Genomic DNA, 27769 nt, shown 5'->3' on the forward strand with positions numbered 1-27769 from the left:
AATTGGAAAGAGAAAATCGGTTCAAAATTTTTGACACAAAAATATGATATAAATATAATATAAAAAATTTATATATAAATTTATTAAATAAAAAGTATATTTTATATTTTTATATTTATACGAATTAACATATAATTTTTATATAAAATAATATATAAATATATAAATTTTTTTATTTTATACCATGCAACATCTAGATTCCATCTTACTCCCTAAGAATTAAACTCAAAGCTCTCCTTCATTTTCATTTCTTCCTTCAAATTTTCCTTTTTTATTTTCATCTAAATAACAATAATTATAGTGACAATGATTTCAGTTCTTTTTTTTTTTTTTTTCGAGATTGAGATCTGAAACTCTTGTTTTACAAGAATAGAGAACAAATTGAGAAATGGCCACCGTGTCACCTCTGGCGAAATACAAGCTGGTGTTCTTAGGCGATCAATCCGTCGGAAAAACCAGCATCATCACCCGCTTCATGTGCGATAAATTCGACACCACTTACCAGGTAAACTCTTCACTATTTCTTTTAACAATTCGACGTTACTTTTCATTGATTCATGCAGATTCATCCAACTTTTGACCGTTTCTTTATTTCCTCTGTTTTATACAATGTTTGAATTTGATTTAGTTTCCGTATTCGATTTATTGATCGGAATTCTTAATCACGGATTTGAAATCGTTTTTTATTGTGGTTGTTGGTCTCCAGCGATAGTTTAAAAATGCTTGATTTGTTACGTACAATGTATTATGATCAATTTGTGTAATAGCTTAAAAAATTATTTATTTATTTATTTTATTTCTATTATTAGTTTAGATTTTTTTTTCTTTATGATAATTATTTTAATTCATTGAATTTGAATTTTCCTTCCACTAAATCGTAGAATATGTGAATTGAGTGTTTATATGTATGTTTTCCTTGAATATTTGTGAGCTTTTTGAAAAAGAATTTGCTTATGATTTATTGATATATCAATTGCAGGCCACCATTGGAATTGATTTTTTGTCAAAAACAATGTATCTTGAAGATCGAACCGTTCGTTTGCAGCTATGGTAATATAATTCTTCCTTTCCTTTCTCTCTCTTTAACAATATAAATCTTGGATAACTACGTTCAATACTTATTTTATGGTCTCTAGAGTCATTGCTATTATAGGTTGAATGAAACAAACAATCAAGCATATTTCTTGTGAACTTAAGGTTTTGATTGCTTATATTTTATACTACAAATTAGTTCCAAAAAGAGCTTGCTTTTGTTGTAAGGTTTATTTTCAGTGATGGAGATTTAAAAGTGGTGGTTGATCCGTGATGGTCATGAAATGAGAAGAAAAGAAACCATTTTTACTTGTTGATGCATTTCCTCTTCACGCAGTTAGGAAATGTGACGACTTTTGGAAATAGAAACTAGTTCGTTTATGTTATGTACTATATCCTCTTAAAGAAAACTATCCATAGGGTCAGTTTCTAATGAACACTTCTCAGCAGTCTGTTTGGCAATTGAGAATAGTATAAGATGCCAATTAATCCGATTTTCTTGGTTTTTATGATGTATATACTCTTCAATTGTCCATGTTTCTTGTCTCTCTTATAGTTTAATCTTATAATTTCACAGGGATACTGCTGGGCAGGAGAGATTTAGGAGTCCTATTCCTAGCTACATCAGTGATTCTTCTGTTGCAGTAATCGCCTATGATGTAGCTAGTGAGTATAAGCTAACCCAAGTACTTTTCTCTCTCTTTTATTTTATTTTATTTTTTAAGTTCATTAAATGAGAGACTATAATGGAAAGCTTTTGTTAATCGACTTTATGATAATACTCGTAAACCACTCTCTCCCATGATAACCATTATCATTATATAGGCATACATGTTAACCTTAATTATTTACATTCATTGCTTGGCTATCTCCTTGCAGATAGGCAATCATTTTTGAACACTTCAAAGTGGATTGAGGAGGTACGCACAGAACGAGGCAGTGATGTCATTATTATCCTTGTCGGTAACAAAACTGATCTGGTTGATAAAAGGTTAGTAATGAGCCTCTTTGCTTGGGTTTATTCAAATTTTGTAGGTGAAAATCTCATTAATAGACTAAGTTTTAAGCTTTCAACTGAGAAAAAAAAAAGCCAGCAAAATTGAGTCGCTTAACTTTTCATGAACAAGAACAGTGTTTTTCTTTGTTCACATTGATAATATACCATTTAGATAATTTCTTTTAGCAGTCTTATCTATATCAAACTAGTACCTCTTAATGTTGTTTCCATTTATACTGTTTGGTTGTCAAACAGGCAGGTTTCTATAGAGGAAGGAGATAACAAGGCTCGTGAATTTGGAGTCATGTTTATAGAAACCAGTGCAAAAGCAGGATTCAATATCAAGGTGACAAAAACAAAACTATCTGATAGGTATAGCAAAGTGTCACCTAGTCTGTCCACCTATTGGTCTAGTGGCTAAAGAGGTTTTATGAGGACATAGAGGTCCTGATTTCGAGTCAGAATCTTCTTCTCCATTTCCTCCTTCTAAGGGTTATGTCCTCCCCTGAACCGAAAAAAAAAAAAAGTATTGCCAAGTCTTCCATACATATTTGTTAAAGAGTCACAGCAGTTTGAAGACAATTTCTTTGCTTGTCAATGTTCAAATTGTTCCTATGGCATGCTTGAACTTTATACATCATGTTTTTATGTAGATGCATTGGTATTGTCCTTATTTATGCACATCTGTGTAACTTCCAGTTTTACATATTTACGTACGAATGTAAAATTGCAGCCTCTATTCCGCAAGATTGCTGCTGCCTTACCAGGGATGGAAACTCTTTCTTCAACGAAACAGGAAGACATGGTTGATGTGAACTTGAAGCCCACCGTTAATTCATCCCACAAGACAGAGCAACTAGGAGGGGGTTGTGCATGTTAAGAGAAATGTATTTACTAAAAGCTTGAGAGGGAAAAAGATGTTGGGAATATTGACTCCAATCTCATAAAAGATTTGTTTGAGATTTGTTAGAGATTTATTTGAGATTTGTCAGATATTGTTTGATGGACAAGAAGACTTGCAAAAGAAGAATTCCAAGAGAAAGAGGATTCTTAATAGGTAAGTTTGACTTGCAAGAGAAGAATTCTAAAAGGAAAGGAATTTTTAATAGACAAGTTTGACTTACATGAGAAGAATTCTAAGAGGAGAGGGATTCTTAATGGGCAAGTTTGTATGGTTATAAATAGGTGAAGTCTCTACAGGGTTAGGTATGAGAAAAAGATGTAAGAGAGTTGTAGGGTTTTGTGGGATAGACACCCCATAGGAATATTGAAGCTCTACGTCTTATGGGTGTGTATGTTTGTTTGTGAGTGGACTAGAGGAGATTGAGAGGGTCCACATAGATATGGTGTATGAGAGCATATGGGTATGTGTTTGGTTATGTTGAAAGGGTGCACAAGGGTTTGGGTTTGTGTTTGTTTGGGTTGAGAATACTCCATAGGACTAGAGGAGATTGAGAGTGTCTTATGAGTATTGATTGTTTGAGTGAGGTTGATGATATGATGTATGTTTGTAATTCTCTACAACTAGTGGATCTTTTTTCTCATCCGTGGATGTAGGTCAGTTGGACCGAACCACGTTAAATTATTGTCTCTTGTGTGTTTGATTTATTATTTGATTTCGCTTCCGCTGGTGTGATTGGATTGGAGGCTTTTAGCCCAACAAATGGTATCAGAGCTGTGGTGTTCCCCAACAAGTGGTATCAGAGCTGAAGGTTTGAAACGTGAGAAGAGTTGAAGATTCAAGATGTGAAAAGAGCCGATAGTTTGAGACATGGGAAGAGTTGACAGTTTGAGATATGAAAAAAGCTTGGTTTAAGACATGAGAAGAAGCAAGTTCAAAGGAGCTCGATTCAAGAAAAGAGTTCGAGTTCAAGTTTTGAAGATTGAGGATTAGTTTGTATGAAGCATGAAGACACAAGAGAAGAGAAGATGATTGTAAGACTTCAATTGCAGGTGGAGCCAAGCATGTCTAGCATGAAAACAGATGATTGATGAAATTTGAGTCAAGGTGGAGATTGTTGGGAATATTGACTCAAATCCCATAAAAGATTTGTTTGAGATTTGTTAGAGATTTATTTGAGATTTGTCAGATATTGCTTGATGGACAAGAAGACTTGCAAAAGAAGAATTCCAAGAGAAAGAGGATTCTTAATAGGTAAGTTTGACTTGCAAGAGAAGAATTCTAATTTACATGAGAAGAATTCTAAGAGGAGAGGGATTCTTAATGGGCAAGTTTGTATGGTTATAAATAGGTGAAGTCTCTACAAGGTTAGGTATGAGAAAAAGATGTAAGAGAGTTGTAGGATTTTGTGGGATAGACACCCCATAGGAGTATTGAAGCTCTACGTCTTATGGGTGTGTATGTTTGTTTGTGAGTGGACTAGAGGAGACTGAGAGGGTCCACATAGGTATGATGTATGGAAACATATGAGTATGTGTTTGGTTGTGTTGAAAGGGTACACAAAGGTTTGGATTTGTGTTTGTTTGGGTAGAGAATACTTCATAGGACTAGAGGAGATTGAGAGTGTCTTATGAGTATTGATTGTTGAGTGAGATTGATGATTTGATGTATGTTTGTAATTCTCTACAACTAGTGGATCTTTTTTCTCATCCGTGGATGTAGGTCAGTTAGATCGAATCACGTTAAATTATTGTCTCTTATGTGTTTGATTTATTGTTTGATTTCGCTTCCGCTGGTGTGATTGGATTAGAGGTTTTTAGCCCAACAAAAGAAGGATTCAAGCGTTTTTTTTCAGCCATCAAATACACAAATGAATTCAGCAAACACGGTATTTTATTTGCCTTGGAAAATTCCTTCTAGGATAGTCATTCATTTTGTGATCGAGATTGAGATCTTTATTGCTCATACTGATTCTTTTATGAGAATTTTCTACATATTCAATTTTATATGAAAATGAAAGCATTGTTCGGAATAAGAACTTGCTTTATATCTGGTCTTTTGTTTTCCTAGAAAAAAAAGGTGCCTTGAGGGGTTAAAAAACAAACTGCAATAATAAAATGCAGAGGATTGGACATCTGTTGACCAGAATTTGGATGCAAAGAGGGACTGCCTTCAGAGTTTCAGTGCCCGAGAAGATCTTGAGTTTCGGGTTAGATGTTTATCCAAGTCCAAGCCGACCGTCCAGACCCTTTAATAGTGACAGCCATTGTCTCATAAAGTTTATACGACCATCACCATTTTCTGACTAGGCCCAAGAAAGGATACGCTATTTTTGGAGTAATCCTCGTTCTTAGGTCTTACTGTTTACGGTGTTGCTGTTATAAGATTCCTGATGTTGGGACCAAATTCCATGTTATAATTATCATTACAAGTTCAAGTGAAGTATCTTCAACAACCGCCCTAAGAACATGCCAAAAGTTGATACAACATCAGTCCTTGCAGTAACTCAATACCAACTAGCAACTAGCTAAACACGTTAGACATCCTCTTGGTTTACAATGAGGTACTTTCCTTTAGGGAGCCTTTTGGCCTAAGAACGAGACAACGACAAGGATTTAGGAAACTCTTGGCTTTAGTCCTTTAACCCAAATTGCCCTCTAGGTTTCTGTTCCTATACTAGTCGATTGCTACATTCCTCGATCCCCAATATTGTAGACTCACTAGGTAGTGATAAGAGATGCTGCATTGCTGAATCACTAGTCATACTTACAGTGGAAACTCAAAAAATATATATATATATATATATATATTAGCATTGAAAAGCTAAACTTAAAAGCAGCAGTTCTCAAGACACAATAGTTCTCGAGAAATTTCGAGAAAAACTAGTTCAAGCATAAATTTGAAGGTGACCAATGCGAAGGTGCTAGACGTGATTGAACCCATCGCTAGTTTGTCTAACCCTAAGCGTCAGATAAATCAATATCAATGTCCCCACAATTGACCTGAACCAAAAACGAAACAATAAGTCGATGATGGAAAGAGAAAAAGAAGATAATGAAGAAAAAGAATCAAAAGTGGAACTCTGATTACTGTTAGTACTAGTAAAAAAAAATTGTATCAGTTTACAGGAGGTGGCATGACATTTTTGCTTTATGTGATGGATGGGCAATGAATAGAGCTCAAACCAGAGGTGGGTATCACATTGGACAACGTAGAAGGTGAGTACTTTCATCAATTTCAGATGAATCATACATTTAGTTACTAGATGCATGTTGTTTGGTAAAATCTTTGTCATGCTAGGTTGTAGCAAGGGTTGACTATCTTATTGCTTGAGGGGAAAAAATGGAAAAACTGTAGCTCAAAATGAGGGTTTTTAGTGGTTGTTCTCATGATCTGGAGTCATGCACTAGAGAATTCAAGTCTTTGAGCATTAAACTAGACAACTGACTCCTACAATGTACAATACCTAATAGATAAGAACAGAAAACGAGCATATGAATAAATCGATAGTCTTATAGAATAATAGAAATGAGATTACAGCAGTTATTTCAATATGGGATTGAGTTAATAATATGTTCAACTTCCAAAGTAGACTAATGGACAAACAACTCACTAATAAAGTTTCATCAGAATAACTAAAGAAAATTCTCTAAATGAATTTAAGCTTCGACTGAACTACCTATCACATACTTATTAATCAATTACTATATTTTAGATTTTCATGTCTTGCATCAATGGTTTCTATTTTTGATCTCCCTAACATCCCAAACCTTCTTGTTCCATGCAAAATATTTCCTCCTTAGTTGTCAACTTGTTCTTAAATATTTTAATTTTTGGATATCTAATGGTTTCAAATATCATGATTTACATATTCTTTTCACTACTCAATCACATTAGATTTGAAATATGTCCTAATTGTACTTGTTAAGCATTTTAATGGCATTGCCTACCATTAAGTTTTAATGTTGTAAAGTTCTATCAGACTTAAGAGTTCTTAAACTAAATATATCCGCAGCAAATCTACATACAAGATAGAACCATCGTGTTAATGTTTGGCACAAGCTTCTTACTACTTGGGTTATTTTAGTTGGCACAAGCTTATTACTTATTACCCAAAGCTTTTGTCTTACTAAATGGAAGTACCAATTAATGAAAATTTTGTAGTTTGAAAGTAAACTGCTGGATTGCTAGAAATTGCAGAGCTTACAAGATTGAGAAATGGAGGACAATTTTCCTTGAGTCAAATGAAGCAGCTCGTTTATATCTTCTCCATCTGTTTGTTGGTGCATCATGAACCCTCTCAGTAGATGATTTGTCTGTTGAAATAAAACTCAGTTTAAGATGTAAAACACATTCTGCATGGCATGAGTAAGACGTAGCCTATGGAATTAAGAATCAAAGATGCAATTCGCATAAGCAAAAGGAACTAGACAGTTCCTAGATGTGTAAGTAAAAAACCGCAGAGAACAGGTAGCAGACAATTCCAAAAACAATTACAAAAACCACATAGCAAAACCGAAGTTCACTGATCAGGAACAATAATTAAATAGAGTTTGATCTTTGAATGCTTCAAAGCCCTTTGATGTAACAGTTGCCACATAATTGCCAAGTATCAATCACAGACCTATTCACTGACTGTATTTGGTTCATTTATTCTCAATTATCATTCACTGGAATTACACATGTCACATGAAGTTCTTTTGTCAACTTTAATCTTCGTAAGGGTAATGTTTAGGTACAAGGGCAGGGGCAACAAGAAGATTAAAATGTTTTTCAACTCTAATAGCACCCATGTGAACAGAGTACTATGGGAAACTCTACTTTTTGCTAGTTATTATAAATCTCAGTCAGTTTGTTAAAAGTGCATGTCTAGATGTTTGAACCACCATATCAAATGATATCCATGAAACATTAGAAACCTGAAGTGCTTTATAACGGCTCAGGTACTAGCAGAATATTCTATTGTTTTGGATGTTTTCTTGTTTCTTGTTTAAAAGAAACTGCCAGCCATATCTTATGCAAAAGAATACAATCATTACTAAACCATGGAAATGGAAAATGAATCCATATATTTTGGGGGACATATGGAAATTATTGTTAAAAAGGTATCTAGTGGTAATAGAATATGCTTACAGACTCACAGAGTAAGTTTTAGTGCAATTAACCCATTAATTCAAAGCTGAGTTAATTCTCACCTACAATTAGGCTTGCTTGTCTCTGCAATACCTTCTGCAAATGCTGTAATTCATGGAGATCTAACATTAGAGTCATGAGTGAAGAAGAAACAATGTATCAAAACTCAAGGAAGATCAGCAAGGCTTTGATGATTAAATAAATAAATAAATAAATAAATAAATTTGGTACAGCCCTCACTATATGTATGATCTACATTTCACTGAATATGCCCTATTTATATATGTAGATCGAACTTACTGTCACTACGCCTTCACTTTTTGAATTTCCAACAGTTTCATCACTGGATTTAAGTATGTCAGGAGTCCCTTTCTCAATGTTTATATCCAGAATACAAGATGAATAGGCATCTTCACTATCCACTTTCAAATCAATGCAGTTCTGGCAACTCAATTGCGCATCCAAAGACATCTGCTTTCTAGATGAAAATGGAACTTCTACAAGGCTCAAAAAAGTTAACTTTGGTGTAAATTTTGGACTCGTGTTTCCTTCCTCAGGCAAAACAGAAATGCTATAGACGTCCTGGCCCTGCACAAATGAATGGAAAATAAATAGGAACATAGAAAAAGTGAAAAAAAAACAACTAAATTGATTTCCATAGAAAAAGTGCAAAAAACAACTAAATTGATTTCCAAATTCTCATTTTAAAGAAATTTATTTATAAGAAAGAACAAAAAGTTGGAACTAACTTTTAAATAGAGATTCTTTAGATCACAATATTGCTTCGAAAGTATAGGAATCTAGACGATAACAAAAATAGAAGCCAAAAAAGGAAATTATGAGACAAGAAAAACAATACAAATTTAAGCATTAAATTTAAATCTCATGGGACATGACTGGATTTGAAGTATTCAACACCTGTTCCATTATGAGGTCATCTCAATGGACCTGCAATTGTGTACGCTTTATCTAAGTTCCATTTTAAGTAAAATTTCACTTCCCCTAGAAATGAACTCATCTGATTGAGAGAAAACAGAGGATTTCAAGAGATCATGCTGACCTGATTCATGGGAAGATCGAGCATAACTCAAAGCCAAATTGCAGATTTTTAAAAGAGCAATCTTCTTCCTTTAACTTTTAGAGGAGAAACTGATTCTCAAGCAGTAGCAAATTTACTAAAAAAGCCCTTTTACATTAATGATAAAAAAATTACATAGCTGAAAACAGGTTTTAAGCGTGTATCAGGAGATATAAACATGTACTAACATTTTTGCAGGTTTATGCCCATCACTTTAGAACAAATTTAAGATTCGATTACAGCCTGAATTTCCATTAATAACATTGCGGGCTGCTATAAAGAAAGATATGGTTGGTCGAATGCATCTCAGATTACTGAGTTGAGCAAGTCAATTTTTAAAAATTCCCCCTCAGACCAAGATGATTGGACGATTGGATTGGATTGGATTTATTGCGGAGGAGAAAAAGACTGCAGAAGATTAGGAATGAACTTACATGTGGAGCGCTTAAGCTGCATTTTTCTCTTACTGGAAATGAAGTCTCCTCTATTATAATGGGCAAGACATCTGAAATTTCAATAAAAGGAATCCATTAAACATGCTTATCAAACTGAGGGCATTGAATAACACTCTATCTGACTCGAATATCCTAACCGAGAGAACAATGCTGATCGGTTTCATCAAAGCTTGGCTTAATCAACTCAATGCATGAAATGTTGACTGGTAAATTGGAGCTTCCATCTACCATCCCTGATAAGAATGGTTTTTCCTGCAAGTAATTAGGTGTTAAAATAAAGCTCCGCAAAATAAACTTTGATAAAGAAGGCCAGAAAAATTACATAACAAAGAAGAAAAAATCCTTTTCTTTTCTTTTTTTTTCTTTTTTAGGTTCTTTTCCTAACTAAAACCACAAGTGGGTGTCAAGTTAAATGTAAGACTTATATGATTTAGAAATTGCACACGAAGTCAAGGCTGATTTTTCTAATTTTCTTCAGATTCATTAATGGATGACATTTAAAAATAAAATTTTAAAGTTCAAAAAAAAAATCGAATTTGCTAATTTGCAGAGATGAAGAATTTCTATAAAAAAACACAAGTTTTTTCTTTTTTCTTTTTCCAATGTGAATAAAGAAATCAACATAAATAGAATCATAAATAGGAATCAGGCAATGCAAGAAAGTCTAGGTAATCATAGCCACACGGAAAATTTTCTTAAAAAGTAAAAAAAGGAACTGCATTTGGCCGAGAAACTGAAGAATATGCAAGAAAATAAAAGTGAAAATATCTTCCTTGTTCTACATTTTCGCAGCTACCAAACAGGAAATTTAAATTTTTTAAAATTAAAAAGGCAGTGGAAGATAGACTAGATCAAAAAGGCCATTATGTTTCAGCTAATTATATGCCGTTATAAGAAAATTCCACCGAATCGGGAAAAAAGAGAAAAAAGTGAAACGCAATTCCCTTTCGATCCCAAGGAGAAAATGCAAAAAAATTTGAAGTGTAAAATTACTTCATTTTTCCCACATTTGCTCAAGCAGCAAATCTAGCAAATACTCCTTTTTTTTCAAAAAAAGAAAAAACAAAGACGCTTGACACTCAATCCAAATTTAGAAATTTTATTTCCAAAAACAGCTCCTACTTCACAATAGAGGCAGAAAAGAGTCAAGAGATACACATTCCAAAATTATTTATATAAAAAAAAAAAAAAAACTCACCTCCTCGATCGATTTAGCGGCCATTGGGGAAAAAAATGAGCGAGAAAAAAATCTCAGACGATTTCAAATTTGCATTTGATTTAATTTTTATTTTCTACGTTGCTCTAATTACTAATTCTCCTTTATTAATAGAGTATCAAAGAGAGAGAGAAAAAAAAAAGAACGTTGAAATGCTACATCGGAGGAGATAGGAGGGTGGCGCGATTCGCCAGAAAGAGGCTCGTGATTTGGACTTCGACAACAACGACAAATCTTCTCCCTTGCCGTTGATTTTTTACTTTGACGTAAATGCCCTTCTCTTCTTTTCTCCTTTATTATCGCTTTTCTTTTTACTTTCGGCTTTCTCTTTAAGTCCTTTACTTATCCGTTCTTTTGGGAGTGTTGTTTGTGATTTCTGGTTTATCCTCAAATGTTTGATTTCGATTTTCGATACAAAATTAAGTGGAATTTTTGTTAATGTTTTAATAATTTTATTTTATTTTATTAAAGATTTTGCTAATAAACGCAGAACTTAATTTGATAAAATTTTTTACTAAAATTATTAAAAATAATTAAATAAAAATTCAAAATTTTAACAAAAAAATTTTTTTTTACGTAAATAAAAGATTCAAAATTTCAAACAAAAATGTGTTTTGATACTTTAATTTAAATAGATTTGATATAGTCTATAAGTTTCAACAACTATACAAAGTAATATTTAATGATTATTTGTGAAATTTACTCATAATTATCCTCTTAAACCTTTAAAAAAAAAAAAGCAAAAGGAGTTAAAGAATAATGTTATGCATCTTTACTGGTTGGCACTTTTTTGAGCTAAAAGACTATAAAATACCTTTCTATGGCCGTTTGTTAGAAAATATAGAAACAATGCTCCATGTCCCCACCCGACCTTGATTTGATTTTCATTCTTAAAAAAAAAATTAAATCAAATTGAAATTCACATTTAAATGCAGCAAAAAAAAATCACCCGGAAAAAATTTAAAAGGAATACACGCCAACCAAAATTAAGCATCCACGTTTTTATAGCCATAATTTACTACTTCGACAACCATGCAAATGCAAAGTCTAGTTCTTTCGGTCCATTCCACGATGGATAAGATTAAAAAAAAAGTGAAAAACAGATTGGGAGATAAAAAGATTTTGGTGGATGTGAAGGGTAAGATGAGAAAGAGAAACCAGAAAATCTGGAGTGGGGGAGTATTAATGAAATTTAGGTACGAGATTTGTCTGGTTGTCGGAATCAAAACTTAAGCTACGCTGCACGTGAAGCTAAAAGCTGAATTAGAAAAAAGGGTTTATTAGTTGATGCCACATACATCAAGACAAAATCGAAAGAGATTCACGGGTTTTTTTTGCACTATTTAGCAGGCACCACACCCCCCCCCCCCCACAGCTACCCTAATCTAGCCTGTAGCCTCTGGGTGTTTCGTTGAGGATCCGATAGATTTTGGTGTCTTGTCCAAAAAACAAAATATTTTTTTACAAGATTTTGGTGTCACGATCAATGGTTACAACGAGGATGATAAAATATCCAAAAAAATCCCTAGAGATAACAATGCTTGGGGGATAAAAACTACCCGAATTGATGTGTCACTGTTCATGCACATCCCCAGCAAATCCATGTAAATAACAAAGAAAACACTTATTTTTTTTATTATCTACACAATGTTTTGGTTCTGTCTTTGTTGGGTTTATGTGGCTTTGGGATAAGGGCAGTTAGATTTGAAGTTTGGGATGGTTGGATGATGATTATTTTATTTGAAAGTTTTTATCTTTTTTACCTGTTTTTGGATGGTGACATTCTGAGGTACATTTAGACGGTAGATGGTGGTTGATGATGTTTACGAAGCAGGATTTGATTGAATAATGCTCATTGGTTTTCTTGTTTCTTACAAAACTGAAATTCATTTTCCAGCATAGTTTGAATGAGCTACAGAAGAATTTTTGAGTAGCTTGAAAGCAGAGTTAGCTGAGAGAAGAAATGCAACCCAATAATTTAGAGCTGGCAAGGCTCAATCATGAAATTGCCCAAATCAAAGAACTGATTTGATTCGTCGGTGAAGGGAGGGGAGGGGCCGCTCGGCAATGGCCTACAATTGCCAGTCGACCCCTCCACTCCCCCTTCCTACACATTCTATTTTCAGTTACTGTTAGATATTTAACCATGCAACTTCTATTTATTACAGTTAGATTCGCAAATGTTGTCATAAAGTTGATGCATTCCCATCTCTCTTTGCATGAGAAGTTAGAACTTAGAAGTGAGAAGCATGGCTGCAGGAATTGCGGTACCCAAAAATATCTGGACTCTTCATTAACGAAGAACAGTAACTTTTGGTGGGTCGATATGCAATATTTGTGCATTTGGGATTAAATGTTTTGTACTTTTCAAGGAGAAAACATAGTTTTATTTTTATGATTATTATTATTATTATTATTATTATTATTTGCTTTGCAAAGAGAGGGTTACAGGGAATTCAATTCTTACCTAACTTTGACACCATCTTATAAAAGCAGCTTGCTTGAGAGGTTAGACTTGCTTTGTTTATATTTATCAAATCTTGCAGGAACTTCGTACTTTTATGAACAAAAGGAGAAATGCTATGTAAAATACGATCATGTCTAATATTATAGCTTGAAAAGGAAGAGCATTCAATTATTAAGCAAATAATGGTTGTACATTACTACATGTTAAGGGCCGAGGACATTCCATTTGGACTATCTTTTCATGAAAAAAGGATTATAGATGAGTTTTTTTTTTTTTTTTGTGTGTACTTCAATTATAATGAATCTTTTTACAAAATACCAAATATAAAATGAAGAGTGAACAATTTTCCATTTCCAAGAGACTTGAAAACTTGATGGTGTGGTGGGTTACATGGTTTAATTCAAGCATGCAATGTTCAGCTTGAGCTTGCTATGTTGCAGCGAAAGAGACTATTTTGGTTTGTCATATTGTGATGATCAAACTCAATTTTTACCTAACATTCAGCATCTAAATTTAAAAGATAATAACGGATAAATATTTGCTCACTTTAAACTTAGTTCGATTTTATTCATAATATTTGAATTCAAACTAGATGCAATTTTTTTTTTTTTATATTTGAATCTAAACTCAATTTGATATTATATAAAATCGTATTTAATATAAAATATTATTTTTAATATAAATATAAAATTAAATAAATATATAAATATATATAAATGTAAAATTAAATAATTAATTAAAAAATAATTATATATATAGAATCAAATAGAAGCAAATTTGTTTAAAATTTAACTCTGATCTGATTTTTAAATATTTTTATTATTTTTTAATTTGATCCAACTTAAAATTTAATTTTTAAAAATTAAATTAAATCAAAATTTATTGGACATAGATGAGACTGGCACCCCTACTTAAAACCCTGCTCGCCCCAACTCGCTTGAGGCTTAACTTCATCCTTACATTTAAGAACAACAAGGGAAATGCTACGTAAAAAACTATGCCGTCCATCAGGGCTTGAAAAGGAATTGCTGCCCCAATATCTAAGCCCATGACCTTTTATTTTTCTGGTGGTGCATTTTATAAGATACGGGGGACATGTTCTCCATGTTCAGAAAATGCTTTCGGAATAGATTTTCATTGAAAAAAAAGTGATAAATATAGATCGATCTCGTTTTCCATTACATTTTCGATTTACAAACGAATAGAAATCTTACACGTGGAAAGCATATGATTTGACAAGGGAAAAATGACAAGCAACCAATTTTGTGACTAATTAAGAATTAATGGATTTTATATCTTATATAAATATATAAAAATATACAACTTTGAAAAAAACCTCAGTAGATGGCTTGAAGCGAAAATGAAAAAAAAAAAATGTTAAGGGCATTTCAACTTTGCAAAAGGATTTAGACAAAGAATAATATATTCTCATGAACCAATTGCACAGTTGCAGATAGCATGATTCTTTTCTAGATTTTGATCTTGTGAATTGTTTTATTCCACTACTTAGGATTAACAAATATCCTTAAAAAACTATTCAATCTCAAATTGTTTGAGCGATTTTAATTTTTATAAAGTTAATTTTTTTTAATTTTAATATATTTAATATTAAAATTAAATATTTTTTTTAAAAGTTAAAAATTTTATAATTTTTAATGTTAAAAAGTAAAAATAATTTTAAAAATAGAAAGTAAAAATTTTAAATATTTAAAAAATAATTTTGATACATCTAAAAAAAATTTGACAAAATAAAATACAGAGAGTGTAAATCCTTTTGTTAGAAATTAACTTTGATCTCTTAAAAAACTATTTTTTGTGCACTTTTTTTTTTATTTTTTTTAATTTTGTTAAACGATAAAATAATGCGGGAAATTGAAGGAAAACACGTGTGTCACATGCTATGTTTCTGTTTCGCCAAACTGAAAAACTATTTGACCTTGCCCGCTGTCCTAAACCCAACAAAAAACAATAAAAAAAAAAAAGACGCCGCCAACAACCAACTCCAAACTTCCAAAAGGAACAAGAAGTCAAAAACTCGATGAAAGCAAGGTAGGTGCCAGCTTCGACTATGGAAGGGCAAGTCGGAGAATCATCGCCGGCATCTTTCTCCGTATGCCACCTCACTATCTTAGCATTTATTCCATTCCTTCTTCTTCTTCACGCCTCTCTCACTTTCCTCTTAAAACCCCCTTCGATGCTTTCTCCTCCTTAATTTCATATCCTTCCAGACCTTAGGAATTTTAGTCTCTCTAATAATGTACGGCCCATATCGTTACTTGTTCATTGACTCGATCTGGGCTTCACAACAGTTGAATCTTGATCGTCCATTTTTGTTGGGTGGCTTGTTTCTCAACGACCAAACACCGCCTTCCTCGCTCGTTTCGTTCATTTCATTAAAGACCCAGAAAAGTTTGGTAAATAACAATGACAATTTGTCTTTGGGTTCGTGTTTTTTGGGTGGTGGTAAGAGCAGTAAAACGCTGCGTTCTTTTGAGCCGAGGAGAGGTGGTGGTAGAGGGGGCTGGTTTTTATCGGTGAGCTTGTCGAGGGATGAAGGGTATGTTGGGGAATCGGGAGAAACTTGGGGGCAAAATGGGGGTAAGAATTTGGAAGAAGAGGAACTGGTGGAAGAGGAGAAAGAGAAGGTGAAAGTGAGAAAGGGATCAGGTGCTTTGAATACCACCAAACATCTGTGGTCTGGTGCTGTTGCTGCTATGGTTTCAAGGTTTTTGGCTTTCTTTTTTCCCTATACTTATTTTTTATTTACATTAGTGGATTATAAAATGCTTAATTTGTCATGGAAAAGTGGCAGGGAAAACTTGGATAGGAAAGAAAACAATGGAAAATTTTTTGTGTCTTGCTTATAACTTTTGTATCAGATGGAACATTAAATGACAAAAACTTGATCTTAAATCTTCACTGTCTTAGACTTTTCCTTTTTGGTGCTGTTTGGCAAAGTCTGAAAATTTAAGAACTGACTTGTCAGAATCCTGAATTATAAGTGCTGAACAACCGAACAGCTTTGATGAGTATGAGAGCTGGAATCTGAAAAGAATTAATAATGTGGCAAAATGTTTACAAGAAAATGAGTTCATAATTTGATAATGGTTTAGAGATTATATTCATTTTACTTAACATATTACCCAATAGTTTCAAATTTAATGTTGAATTGAAAGCTTTACCAAGCACGCTTCTTACATGATGGTGCTGAAAAGGATTATGGTTTATGTATAGTTTGTACTTTTGCATCTCCTATGTTTCAATGGTAGCGCTCATATTACCTTAAGTAATGGTTATTTGGTTCCGGTTGTTGAATTATTATATATTGAATCATATTTCGTAGCTCAAATAGTTGTTTGCTTTTATAACAGGACTTTCATTGCTCCTCTGGAGAGACTGAAGTTGGAGTACATAGTTCGTGGTGAAAAAAGAACCCTCATTGAACTAATTAAATCTATTGCAGCCTCAGAAGGGTTGAAAGGTTTTTGGAAAGGGAATTTTATCAATATTCTTCGCACTGCTCCTTTTAAGGCTATCAATTTCTATGCTTATGATACTTATAGGAGCCAACTATTGAGATTATCTGGAAAAGAGGAAGCCACAAATTTTCAGAGGTTTCTTGCTGGTGCTGCAGCAGGGATTACTGCTACTCTGCTTTGCTTACCAATGGACACTGTATGTGAAATTTAGGAATTCACTAACATTTTAGCCTTCCCTTCTTGTGTCATGTGTGTGGCCTGGTTGGGGTGTGGGGGATTTTGTGAAATTTGATATCTTGTTTTGAAGTATTCTTAGTATATGTTTTTAGATTTGGCTTAATGATCTTATGAGAAGCAAGGATGGGACTGGAAGTAGCATACTTCAGTGAGTTTACTCTACTTGCCCTTATATGTAGTGGATGTAAAGAGGATCATCCTCCTTCTGATGTGTCCCACCTCTTCAATCTTTACGGTTTAATTGCTGTTGCATTTACTTGTGATTTTTGTATCAAAGATTTCACATGATGCCGTGATTAGGTCATCTCTGATATCCGTCTGAAACTGGAACATGTATTCTGTCCCAAGAATATTATGCTTAAGAGTATCTGATTTAGATTGGGTTATGGGATTTGGATATTTTGATGTCTAATGTAAATTATGGGACGTTATTACATAGTAATGCTCCTTGTATTTGACACCTGTTTAGAACAAAGTAATAGTATAACTTTGTTGACTTTAGTAGATGCAGGTCAGTGGGGGTTTAATTTTGTGAATACTATTTGCCTACAGAAGCAGATGAAATTAATTGCATCCTGTTCCATTTCTTCAACCTAGTTCAGTTTTTGTATTAGATTCTTTCCAATTCGAAGTCTGCCTTCTAATATACCTCATTTCTGATACAGACTACAGATGGTTACTATTGATATAACTATTTGAACAACGACTCTGCTAGAGCAATTTTCATTTGTTAATCTAGGTTGTGCTGTTATAATTTTTTCTGATTATGGCATTTGGAATTGCTCTCAAGTTAAAATAATTGCTAAATCACATTGTACATGCTAATTGCAGATAAGAACAGTAATGGTAGCACCTGGCGGAGAAGCATTGGGTGGTTTGATTTGTTCTTTCCGTCACATGATTCAGACTGAAGGGTTCTTTTCTCTTTACAAAGGACTAGTGCCCTCAATTATAAGCATGGCACCTTCAGGTGCAGTCTTCTATGGTGTCTATGATATATTGAAGTCAGCCTATCTTCATTCACCCGAAGGGAGAAAAAGAATTCAAGACATGCAACAAGGTGGTCAGGAACTGAATGCATTTGAACAATTAGAGTTGGGTCCTATTAGAACATTACTATATGGGGCAATTGCTGGTGCATGTTCTGAAGCTGCTACATATCCATTTGAAGTTGTGAGGAGGCATCTTCAAATGCAAGTCCGTGCAACAAAGTTAAGTGCATTGGCAACTTGTGTCAAGATAGTTGAGCAAGGTGGCATTCCTGCTCTTTATGTGGGATTAATTCCCAGCTTACTACAGGTACTAAATAAATCTGTCTAGCAAAATGGATTACACATTTTATTAGTGATTTTTTATATCTATTTGACTAATTAGATGCCATAATTATAGAAGTGAGTGCAGTATTTACTATTACCATTTACCAAATTTAAACTGTTTTTGAATTTTCAAAGATGTAAAGCTTGGATTGCATTGTATCTGATAGTTTCCAAATTTGAGTGCTTTTAGGCGTCAGAAATCGGAATACAGACGCTGGCAAACTAAACTTTAAGAACTTGAGTCTTATAGTATATTAATAGACAAGTTTCCCACTGATTTTGCATGCATCAGTTGTTTGAGTTTTAGGAGAGCCTATGAGAGGCCGAAACATATGTGCTCTTAGCTTGCACCAATTTCTTGTTTCAAAGTCTTTGAAATTTCTTCATTTTCAAACTTAATTCATTTCATCACATTACAGGTCTTGCCATCAGCAGCCATAGGTTATTTGGTGTACGAGTTCATGAAGATAGTTCTACAGGTGGAGTCAGCATAGACATTTTATCTGCTTGCCTTAACTATTGGGATTGATTGAGGCTGAGAGTGTAGTTTTATTTCATTAAAAGGCCTTGTCAACTTTAAATTTACCTATACCATACCATTTTATAAAACAACAGATGGACAATAATCATTCTTGATTTTAGTAGTTATTTGTAAAATTCAATTGACATGATGTTGTTCTGATGTTCAAACTCACAAGTTGCTAATTCAACAACACATAAACGAGTACTATAATAACTAATATTTATAATGAGAACAACACATATAAACGAGCATTATAATAACTAAAATTAAATTGATAAATATTCAATTATGTTTTTTTTTATTATTAATAGATTTGATATATTTTTTAAAAATTATTATTATAAAATATTACTTCAACCTCTCAAAATTAAATACTAAGATTGGTCATTACATCTTTTACAAAGATAGATAAATTTAAATTGATTAATTTTGGGTCAATATTAGATCAGATTAATGATTGAGTGAAAGGGGAAGTTTCGAATGTTTAACACTTCTCTCTATTGATAAGTGAGAACGCGGTTGTGAAAAATAGTTCTATGAATTATCTTCCTGACTTTTGAACTCATCATTTGGCAGCAGCACTCTTCCTTTTCAGCCTTTTCCTTATAAATATGATCAAATTTCTCTAAGAGAATCTTTCAAAACCTTGAGAAAACTCTCTTTTTTCTTGCAAAATCTTGTCTCAGGGGAGCTGACTTCCTTAAACAATCTTAATTTAGCCTCAACCTCTCAAAATAACCAATCACTCTCTCAATTCTCTCTTTATAACTATGTGTATGTCAAGTAGATTCGTTTTACATCTAGTAATTGTAGGTATCGCCTTGTTGTTGAATCTACTTATGATAATTATGTATGCGATTGAACTGTATGATGAATTGAGGCGAAAGCCAGGTTTCCCACCTGTTGCAACAAGGTAACAATCAAGCAATCGGCTACCTCAAGACATAGAAAGACAGCCATGGGACAGTCATGGGAGCAGCAACAGCAGCAGGATTCAAGAGCAATCTTGAGTGATCAGACCACTATTGTCATAAACAATAATCAAGCAACTAATTGTGCTAAATGCCTTGCAGAGTTCAACGACGAGGAGGGGGATGATTGTAGGGTTTGTTTTTAGTGCAAACATCAATACCATAGACTTTGTATAGAGGAAGCCACAAATTTAACTGTGCTAAATGCCTTGAAGAGTTCAACGACGAGGAGGAGGATGATTGTAGGGTTTGTTTTTAGTGCAAACATCAATACCATAGACTTTGTATAGATAAATGGTTAGCAAAAGAGACACATTGCCCACTTTGTCACCCAAAGTTAAGGACAACAGATAATCGGCCCCTCTCAATAATTGTTTATTAGTAATTGATTTGATTGTTTTTGAGAATTTAAATTTTTAATGAAGATTTTTTTTTAATTTCAATTTTGTACAGAATAGGCAATGAAACAGTGTGCCAAGTTCCTCAAGATGCATGCATGGCTTCAAAGGTTGTAGGATTCTACCGTTGATTTGTAAAAGAAAAAAAAAAAAAAAACTAAACACAATATTGTAATTGAAAATACAAATAAATTATATATATAACAATAGTTCCATATGTACAAAAATAACAAACAAAAACTTCTTAAAAAAATTTACCCATCCCATGAATGAAAAAAATAATCCAATTAAAAAAAATTTATCTCGTGGATCGCACCTCAAAAAAATGATTAAAGACCACTCATATTATTATTGTATACTATAATACATAATATAGTTAATTTTCTAATGAAAGTTTTCTGTCGTCTTTTCTTATAAAGATTATTTGTCTTTATTTTTAAAGATATTAATTAATTTAGAAAGGATTTCACATTTTAAAGATATTGATTATTTGCCTTTTTTAAAAAAAATATTATATTGATTAATTTAGATAGGATTTCATGTTTATAAGTGAAAATAAAAGCTTATAACTGAAAGATACTAGAGGTAAAAGAGAAAGCCAGATATTTTCAAAAAATAGGCGCAGACTCCATATTGAAAAATAAATAAAATTTGGTTATTTTCTCTAGGAAGCATTGTTTACAAATAAGTCAAAACTATGATCCCAGAGGGTACCTGCCCCAAGCAACTGTATTCAACATCCAGGTCCTGCTATAAATGATGATTTAACGCTCAAAAGAAAATAAAGATAAGATATTAATTAATTTAAATAAGATTTACAATAGAATAAGACTTAACGTTCATAAAATTTAAAAATTTAACATTCATAAGATTTAATACTCATAAATAATAAGATTTCAAGCTATTTTAAGATATTGATTAATTTAAATAAGATTTTATAGATGATTTCATACTCCTAAGATATTAATTTGAATGGGATTCCACAAAAAATTATACGCTCTTTCTTAAATATTAATTAATTTAGACATGATTTCATTTTAATAAATGAAAATAAAAGCAAGAAATTAATTTCATGCTCATAAATGGAAACAACGAATTTCACGCTCCTTTTAAAGATATTGATTAATTTAGATAAGATTTCACCCCTCCTAAATATGTTGATTAATTTGGATAAAAGTGATATGATTCTAATAAATTTATTAAAATTTTTTTTAGATAAATTAATCAAAATTAAGATAAGGTAAAATATCTTAAAAGAATATGATTTCAACAAATTTATTATAAATTTTTTTAGATAAATTAATCAAAATTAAAATAAATTAAAATAACTTAAAAGAAGAGTTTTAAATAAAAAATCTTTTTATATGAGTTTAAACAAATTATATTTTATTTATCCACGCAAATGGATTTCTATTACGAAAGTAATTATCTAACCGTCTAAAAAAAATCTCTTTTTTAGGATCGTAATAATCAAAAGAAAATCTTTGCGTGAGTTATTTTACTGATTCCACTTAAAATAACTCAAAATCTTTTGCTTTAATTAAAAAGAAGTAAAAATCTCTCAGAGACCGATATATCTTTGTCTCTTTCAAATAATCAATCACTCTCTCAATTCTCTCTTTGTAACTATGTCTATGTCACGTAGATTTGTTTTACATCTGCTAATTGTAGGTAACGCCTTGTTGTTGAATCTATTTATGATAATTATATCTGCGATTAAACTGTATAATGAATTGAGGCGAAAGCTAGATCTCCCACCTGTTGCAACAAGGCAACGATCAAGCACTCGGCTACCTCAAGACGTAGAAAGACAGTTATCGGAGCAGGAGTAGCAGCAGCAACAGGATTCAAGGGCAATCTTGAGTGATCAGACCAATATTGTCATAAACAATAATCAAGCAACTAATTGTGCTAAATGCCATGAAGAGTTCAACGACAAGGAGGAGGATGATTGTAGGGTTTGTTTTAAGTGCAAACATCAGTACCATAGACTTTGCATAGATCAATGGTTGGCAAAGAAGACACATTGCCCAATTTGTCACCCGAGGTTAAGGACAGCAGATAACAGGCGCCTCTCAATAATTGTTTGTCAGTAATTGATTTGATTGTTTTTGAGAATTTAAATTTTTAATGATTATAGTAATTGATTTAATTGTTTTTGAGAATTTAAATTTTAAATGAAGATTTTCTTTTATTTCAATTTTGTACACAATAAGGAATGAAACAGTGCGTCAAGTTCCTCAAGGTGCATGCATGGCTTCAAAGGTTGTAGGATTCCACCATTGATTTGTAAAAGGAAAAAAACACCTAAACACAATCTTGTAATTAAAAAGACAAATAACTTACATATATAATAATACTTCCATATGTAAAAAAATAACAAACAAAATCTTCTTAAAAACAATTTATTCATCCCATGAATGAAAAAAATAATCCTATTAGAAAAATTTTACATCATGGATAGCACCTCAAAAAAATAATTAAGAACCACTCATTATTTTTGTATACTATAATACATAATATAGTTAATTTTCCAATAAAAGTTTTCCATCCATCTTTCTTTTTAAAGATTATTTGCCTTTTCTTTTAAAGATATTGGTTAATTTAAATATTGATTAATTTAGATAAGATTTCACGTTTTAAAGATATTGATTAATGACCTTTACTTTTAAAGATATTGATTAATTTGAATATTGATTAATTTAGATAAAATTTCATGTTTATAAGTGAAAATAAAAGCTTATAATTAAAAGACACTAGAGATAAAGAGAAAGCTAGATATTTTCAAAAAATGGGCGTAAACTCCATATTGAAAAATAAATAAAATTTGTTTATTTTCTCTAAGAAGCATTTTTAACAAAGAAGTCAAAACTATGATCCATAGGGTACCCGCCCCAGTCGTAGCACTCTTATTGACTGAAAAATCCTCAGGAAGATAAGCAACTGTATTCAACATCCAGATAAGCAACTGTATTCAACATCCAGGTTTTATTGTAAGAGATGATTTAACGCTCAAATGAAAATAAAAATAGGATATTAATTAATTTAAATAGGATAAAATTTAACGCTCATAAAATTTTATAATTTAATACTCATAAGTAATAGAATTTTACGTTCTTTTTAAGATATTGATTAATTTGAATAATATTTTACAAATGATTTTAGGCTCCTTCTAAAATATTGATTTTATTTGGATATGATTTGATTATCATAAATAAAAATAAAGGTAAGATATTTATTAATTTGAATAATATTTTACGATTAATTTGAATAGGATTCCATAAAAGATTTCACACTCCTTCTTAGATATTGATTAGTTTCGGTAGAATTTTATTCTAATAAATGAAAATAAAAGGTAGAATATTGATTTCATGCTCATAAATGGAAACAAAAGATTTCATGCTCATAAAAATATTGATTAATTTTGATAAAATTTCACTTCTTTTAAAGATATTAATTAATTTTGATAAGAGCAAAATGATTCCAACAAATTTATTATAAAATTTTTTAAATAAATTAATCAAAATTAAGATAAGTTAAAACATCTTAAAATAATATGATTCCAACAAATTTATTATAAAATTTTTTAGACAAATTAATCAAAATATCTTAAAAGAAGTGTTTTAAATAAAAAATCTCTTTTTTTTTTTAAAGTTTAAATAAATTATATTTTATTTAACGAAGCAAGTAGAGTTCTACTACAAAAGTAATTATCCAACTGTCTAAAAAAAACCCCTTTTTTAGGATCGTAATAATCAAAAAGAAATCTTTGCGTGAGTTTATCTATTGATTCCACTTAAAATAACTTCAAATCTCTTGTTTTAATTAAAAAGAAGTAAAAATCTTCAGAGGCAGGTATATAGTTAAAATATCTCAGAAACAGATGTATCTTTGTCTTCAACCATGTCAAATGCTGCATTCATTTTACAAGTCAACACATGTGTCCTCATGATATTGAACATACTTCTATTGATTTTTGCAGTTATTTTCAGCAAGAGAGTGAGGCGAAGGTTAGGCCTCCAATGTATTGAAACCGAGCAACCACAAAGCAATCGACTACCTCAGGTCATGCAAAGACGACAGCCATCGCAGTGTGCTGAATGCTTAGAAGTGTTCAAGGACGACGATGAGGAAGATTGTAGGTTTCTTTTTTATAATTGCACACATCAGTACCACAAACTTTGCATAGATCAGTGGCTGGCAAAGGAGACGCGTTGCCCACATTGTCATGGTTTTACCCCAGGTTCAAGATCATCACATCAGATAACCGGCGCAGTTCAAGCCTAGAGGCTTTGACCTTACCAGTTTCTTCAGATGCAAATACAATATCTTGGTTGATTGATTGTCGAAAGTTTTTAATTTAAATTTGTTAATTAATTAATTAATGTGTTCTTCTAAATATCAATAATATTGGTTGTTTTCATGGAGACTATATATGTGCTTTTTTCTCCCTCTCATTCTCAATAATTTTTTAATTATTAATTAATATGATTATCTTTGAAAATCTTAATTTCTAATAAAGACTTTTTTATTCCAATTCAGCACACAAAATTGAGGATTTTTTTTTTTTTTGTGTTAGTGTGTGTGAATTGGGCTAGCCATGCAAGTTTTTAGTGTAAGTGTCTCAACCCAAACTCATTGAACCAAATGATGAACAAATTACAATGCTTTAACAATCCTGAGCTTAGATTTTTTTATTTATTTTGTTGACACCAATTTATGTTCGAATTAGTTAAGGTTCAGGCCCGATTGGACCCATTGAAGATCAAGCTCAATTGCACCCATTAATCTTTGGGTCAATTTGGTCCATTTAGATCCAGGCCCAAGTGTTATCTTGTTTATTATTATTATCCTTATTATTTTTATTATTACTATTATTATCATTATTACCATTATTATTATTATTTTTCATTTTTCATTTTTTGTTCTTTTTTTTCTTTCTCTCTCTTTTTTCCTTTTTAATTCAACTTGCACGTGGATTAGAAAATCAAGGTTAGAATCCATTTGCTCAACCAATAATTGAATTAATATGATTGCTAAAATTTTAGATCTAAAATCTCATCTGAACAGAATGTAATCCTAGGATTCAAGCTTGGAATTGATTTTGTTTGTTTCCTGAATTGATTTTAGGTTGCCTATAAATTGAACCAATTCTACAGGACAAGGACACGAAAAAAAACACACTAAAACAAAAAGGCAATTATTGGAGAATTTTGGGAAAATTTTGGCAATAAGGGGTTTTTGGTATTTGGAAGTTGAAATTTTTTATTTGATTTGGAGTTCTGGTGGGATTTTGGGTTTCTGAAGGTGAATTTTGAGTTGTAAAATGTTCATGGAAGGTTTAGAACAACTTAGAAATTTTTTAAAATTTTTCTAGATATTTTTTGAATTTTTTTTGAGTTTTTCTGGGTTTTTTTGAAAAACATTGAATTTTTCAGTGGAATTTTTCAATAAAGGTTGAATTTTTCGGTGAGATTTTCAGAATCTGGCATGTTTTCTAAAAATTGGTGGGTTTTTCAAATTTCAATTGAATTTTTTGGTGACATTCCCAGAACCAATGAGATTTTCAATTTTTGATTAATTAATTTATCAATGGGTTTTCTAGAGAGAGGTTAAAGACTTTTAGGATTAGAGAGAGAGAGGCTCTGTGATTTATGAGAAAAAACATTGAAGGGTGCCTTATATACCTCTTCTACATGACGTCGTTTTGGCTCTTAGGATCACGTGAACCCGACTCAAGATGCACACGCCAACTTTGGTATCGACCTGAACTGATCGCAAATTTTTTTTTCATTTTATTTTTATTTTTAAATTTAATTTAATTTTTAACCCATTTATGTTATTTTTTGGTTTTATTTTTTTAAAAAAAGAAAAAAGCAAAAAAATATATTTTTACCACTGAAATTTCTCAAAAAAATAATAATAAAAAAAAAATCCTTTTCAAAAAAGGAAAAAAATAAATAAAAAGAAAAAAAACCTTTGTAAATAATGTTGTCAAAATAAAAAAAGTATAAATTTTTTTTTTTAGGTTTTACTGTTTTCTTTATGTAATAAAATGTTAAATTATTTGGCAAGTCATAAAAATAATCAAGACTTGGATAATTTGAAATCAAACTGAAACCATATTTTGGATAGGCGTTGTGGGGGTGCTACAACATTTCTCATACGTAATCAACTTTCAAACTTAACTTCTGTTTTGCAGATCAGCTTCAATCAAGTGATTAATCATATCTAACCAAAAAAAATTGGTGGTAACTTTTTTTCAATCCATGTCTAGCGGTAGGTCCATGGATCTATACATTATGACAGCTTGGCTACTCTACTGAAAATATTGAAAGTTAAGCCAGTAAATGATTTTTATTATCCAAGCTTTACTTAATAAGTTTGAATTTTTATTCTCTTTTATTATTTGTATCTGCTTTATTATTTATTTTCCTGTTCATTGTATATACTTGCTTATTTTTCATTACTTATATTTGCCTAATTATCTATTTATTATATATTTGCCATTCATTTGCATATGCATAACATAATCCCTCCACTCGGGCTCTACCTTTAGAAGGGACTGAAATACCTATGCCCTCATAAAATTTTATGTCTCCGCATGGGCTTGAGAAACACTCCTATTCAGATTGAATCATTTTCGTTTATAGCCTATGATGGGTGAGGATTGAGATGCCTTACTAGTCTGTAATGAACTATGATGTAGGGAATAATTTGGGGACTTTGTAGAAATAACTCCAAACTACATATAATTAACTTTAGAAGTCCCACTATAAATAGAGCCTTATTTTCCCACCCATTGTAAATAATCCAAAACTTTAGGTCATGTTATTTTCTTAATTGCTATGTTTACCATATGCTTTATTGGAATGATTAACTAACCTTTTTGTCTTCTTTATTTCTTTTCTTGCACATTTATGAACATTTTTATAGATTGCATAGTATTTTTACCTCAAAGCTGTTTCAACAAAAGTTTTCATGGATTCCACAGAACATCAAGTCTATGCCTCATATATGCTGTTCAAATGTGACTCTCCTATAAAAGTAAGGATAAAATAAAAAGAACAGTAAAAAGAAAGAGATTATTTGCCACCTGGTCAAGTCTCTACATTGTCAGGAGAAGTTCGCCTACTCCTCAAACGTAATAAGTTGAAAAGCCTATTAGATACATGGAATAGTATAACCCCTTCAAGGCAAGAGGTTTTTTGTGAAAAGTTCAAGCACATAGCATATCTCATGTTAATGGAGGTTGACTATTCACTTATCAGGGCGATGTATAGTTTTAAGACCCATCCTACTGATGCTTCATCTTTAATGAGGTTGATCAAGTACCAATAGTAGATGAGTATTCAACTCTGGTAGGTATGCATATATTATATTCAAACAGAATATACATGAAAAAACACAAATCAAAAAGGCACAGAAAGCTGGGTCAGATGCTAGGAGTGAGAAAAGAGACTATAGATTCATACATTCAAGAGAAAGAGGATCACAAAAGTATTTCATGAGAGGTCCTCCTGGATTTCATTATCAAGCATCTAGATAATGATTAGGAAGCATCTA

The 27769-nt window shown here is 31.8% G+C and overlaps 3 protein-coding genes and 1 long non-coding RNA gene across 7 annotated transcripts; 3 read left to right on the forward strand and 1 right to left on the reverse strand.

The window, feature by feature from the left end:
- The first annotated feature begins 83 nt into the window (after positions 1-83).
- LOC111291897 (ras-related protein RABH1e-like) lies at positions 84-5185 on the forward strand. Of its 3 annotated transcripts, none has more exons than XM_089766389.1 (6): positions 84-505; positions 980-1050; positions 1610-1744; positions 1880-2023; positions 2285-2375; positions 2763-5185. In XM_089766389.1, the coding sequence occupies exons 1-6, from the start codon at positions 389-391 to the stop codon at positions 2907-2909; spliced, it is 705 nt and encodes a 234-aa protein (XP_089622515.1). In that variant the 5' UTR covers positions 84-388; the 3' UTR covers positions 2910-5185. The 3 variants fall into 3 exon arrangements, with proteins under 3 accessions (XP_089622515.1, XP_089622514.1, XP_089622513.1); XM_089766388.1 differs by having other exon boundaries at positions 1610-1698; positions 1912-2023; positions 2285-2401; XM_089766387.1 differs by having other exon boundaries at positions 140-505; positions 1610-1698; positions 1912-2023.
- Positions 5186-5655: 470 nt separating this feature from the next.
- LOC111291894 (uncharacterized) lies at positions 5656-10960 on the reverse strand. 2 transcript variants are annotated; one of them, XM_022884015.2, is made up of 7 exons: positions 10795-10960; positions 9734-9848; positions 9576-9646; positions 8364-8651; positions 8126-8168; positions 7138-7246; positions 5656-5932 (listed from the first exon to the last, which is right to left on the reverse strand). In XM_022884015.2, the coding sequence occupies exons 1-7, from the start codon at positions 10816-10818 to the stop codon at positions 5854-5856; spliced, it is 729 nt and encodes a 242-aa protein (XP_022739750.2). In that variant the 5' UTR covers positions 10819-10960; the 3' UTR covers positions 5656-5853. The 2 variants fall into 2 exon arrangements, with proteins under 2 accessions (XP_022739750.2, XP_089622512.1); XM_089766386.1 differs by lacking the exon at positions 10795-10960 and adding an exon at positions 9919-10404.
- Positions 10944-13324, forward strand: LOC149516344 (uncharacterized). Its single transcript, XR_016345554.1, has 2 exons — positions 10944-11078; positions 12710-13324. It is a non-coding gene; the product is annotated as an uncharacterized LOC149516344 (long non-coding RNA).
- A 1911-nt stretch (positions 13325-15235) lies between these two features.
- LOC111293034 (putative mitochondrial adenine nucleotide transporter BTL3) lies at positions 15236-19001 on the forward strand. The gene is made up of 4 exons (XM_022885735.2): positions 15236-16004; positions 16651-16954; positions 17827-18294; positions 18731-19001. Exons 1-4 carry the CDS (start codon positions 15535-15537, stop codon positions 18803-18805), a joined length of 1317 nt encoding a protein of 438 aa, XP_022741470.2. The 5' UTR covers positions 15236-15534; the 3' UTR covers positions 18806-19001.
- Positions 19002-27769: the final 8768 nt, after the last annotated feature.

This window comes from Durio zibethinus, chromosome 10 (assembly GCF_047325235.1).
Source record: "Durio zibethinus cultivar Kanyao isolate XHJ-2024 chromosome 10, ASM4732523v1, whole genome shotgun sequence".
Classification (NCBI taxonomy): Eukaryota; Viridiplantae; Streptophyta; class Magnoliopsida; order Malvales; family Malvaceae; genus Durio; species Durio zibethinus.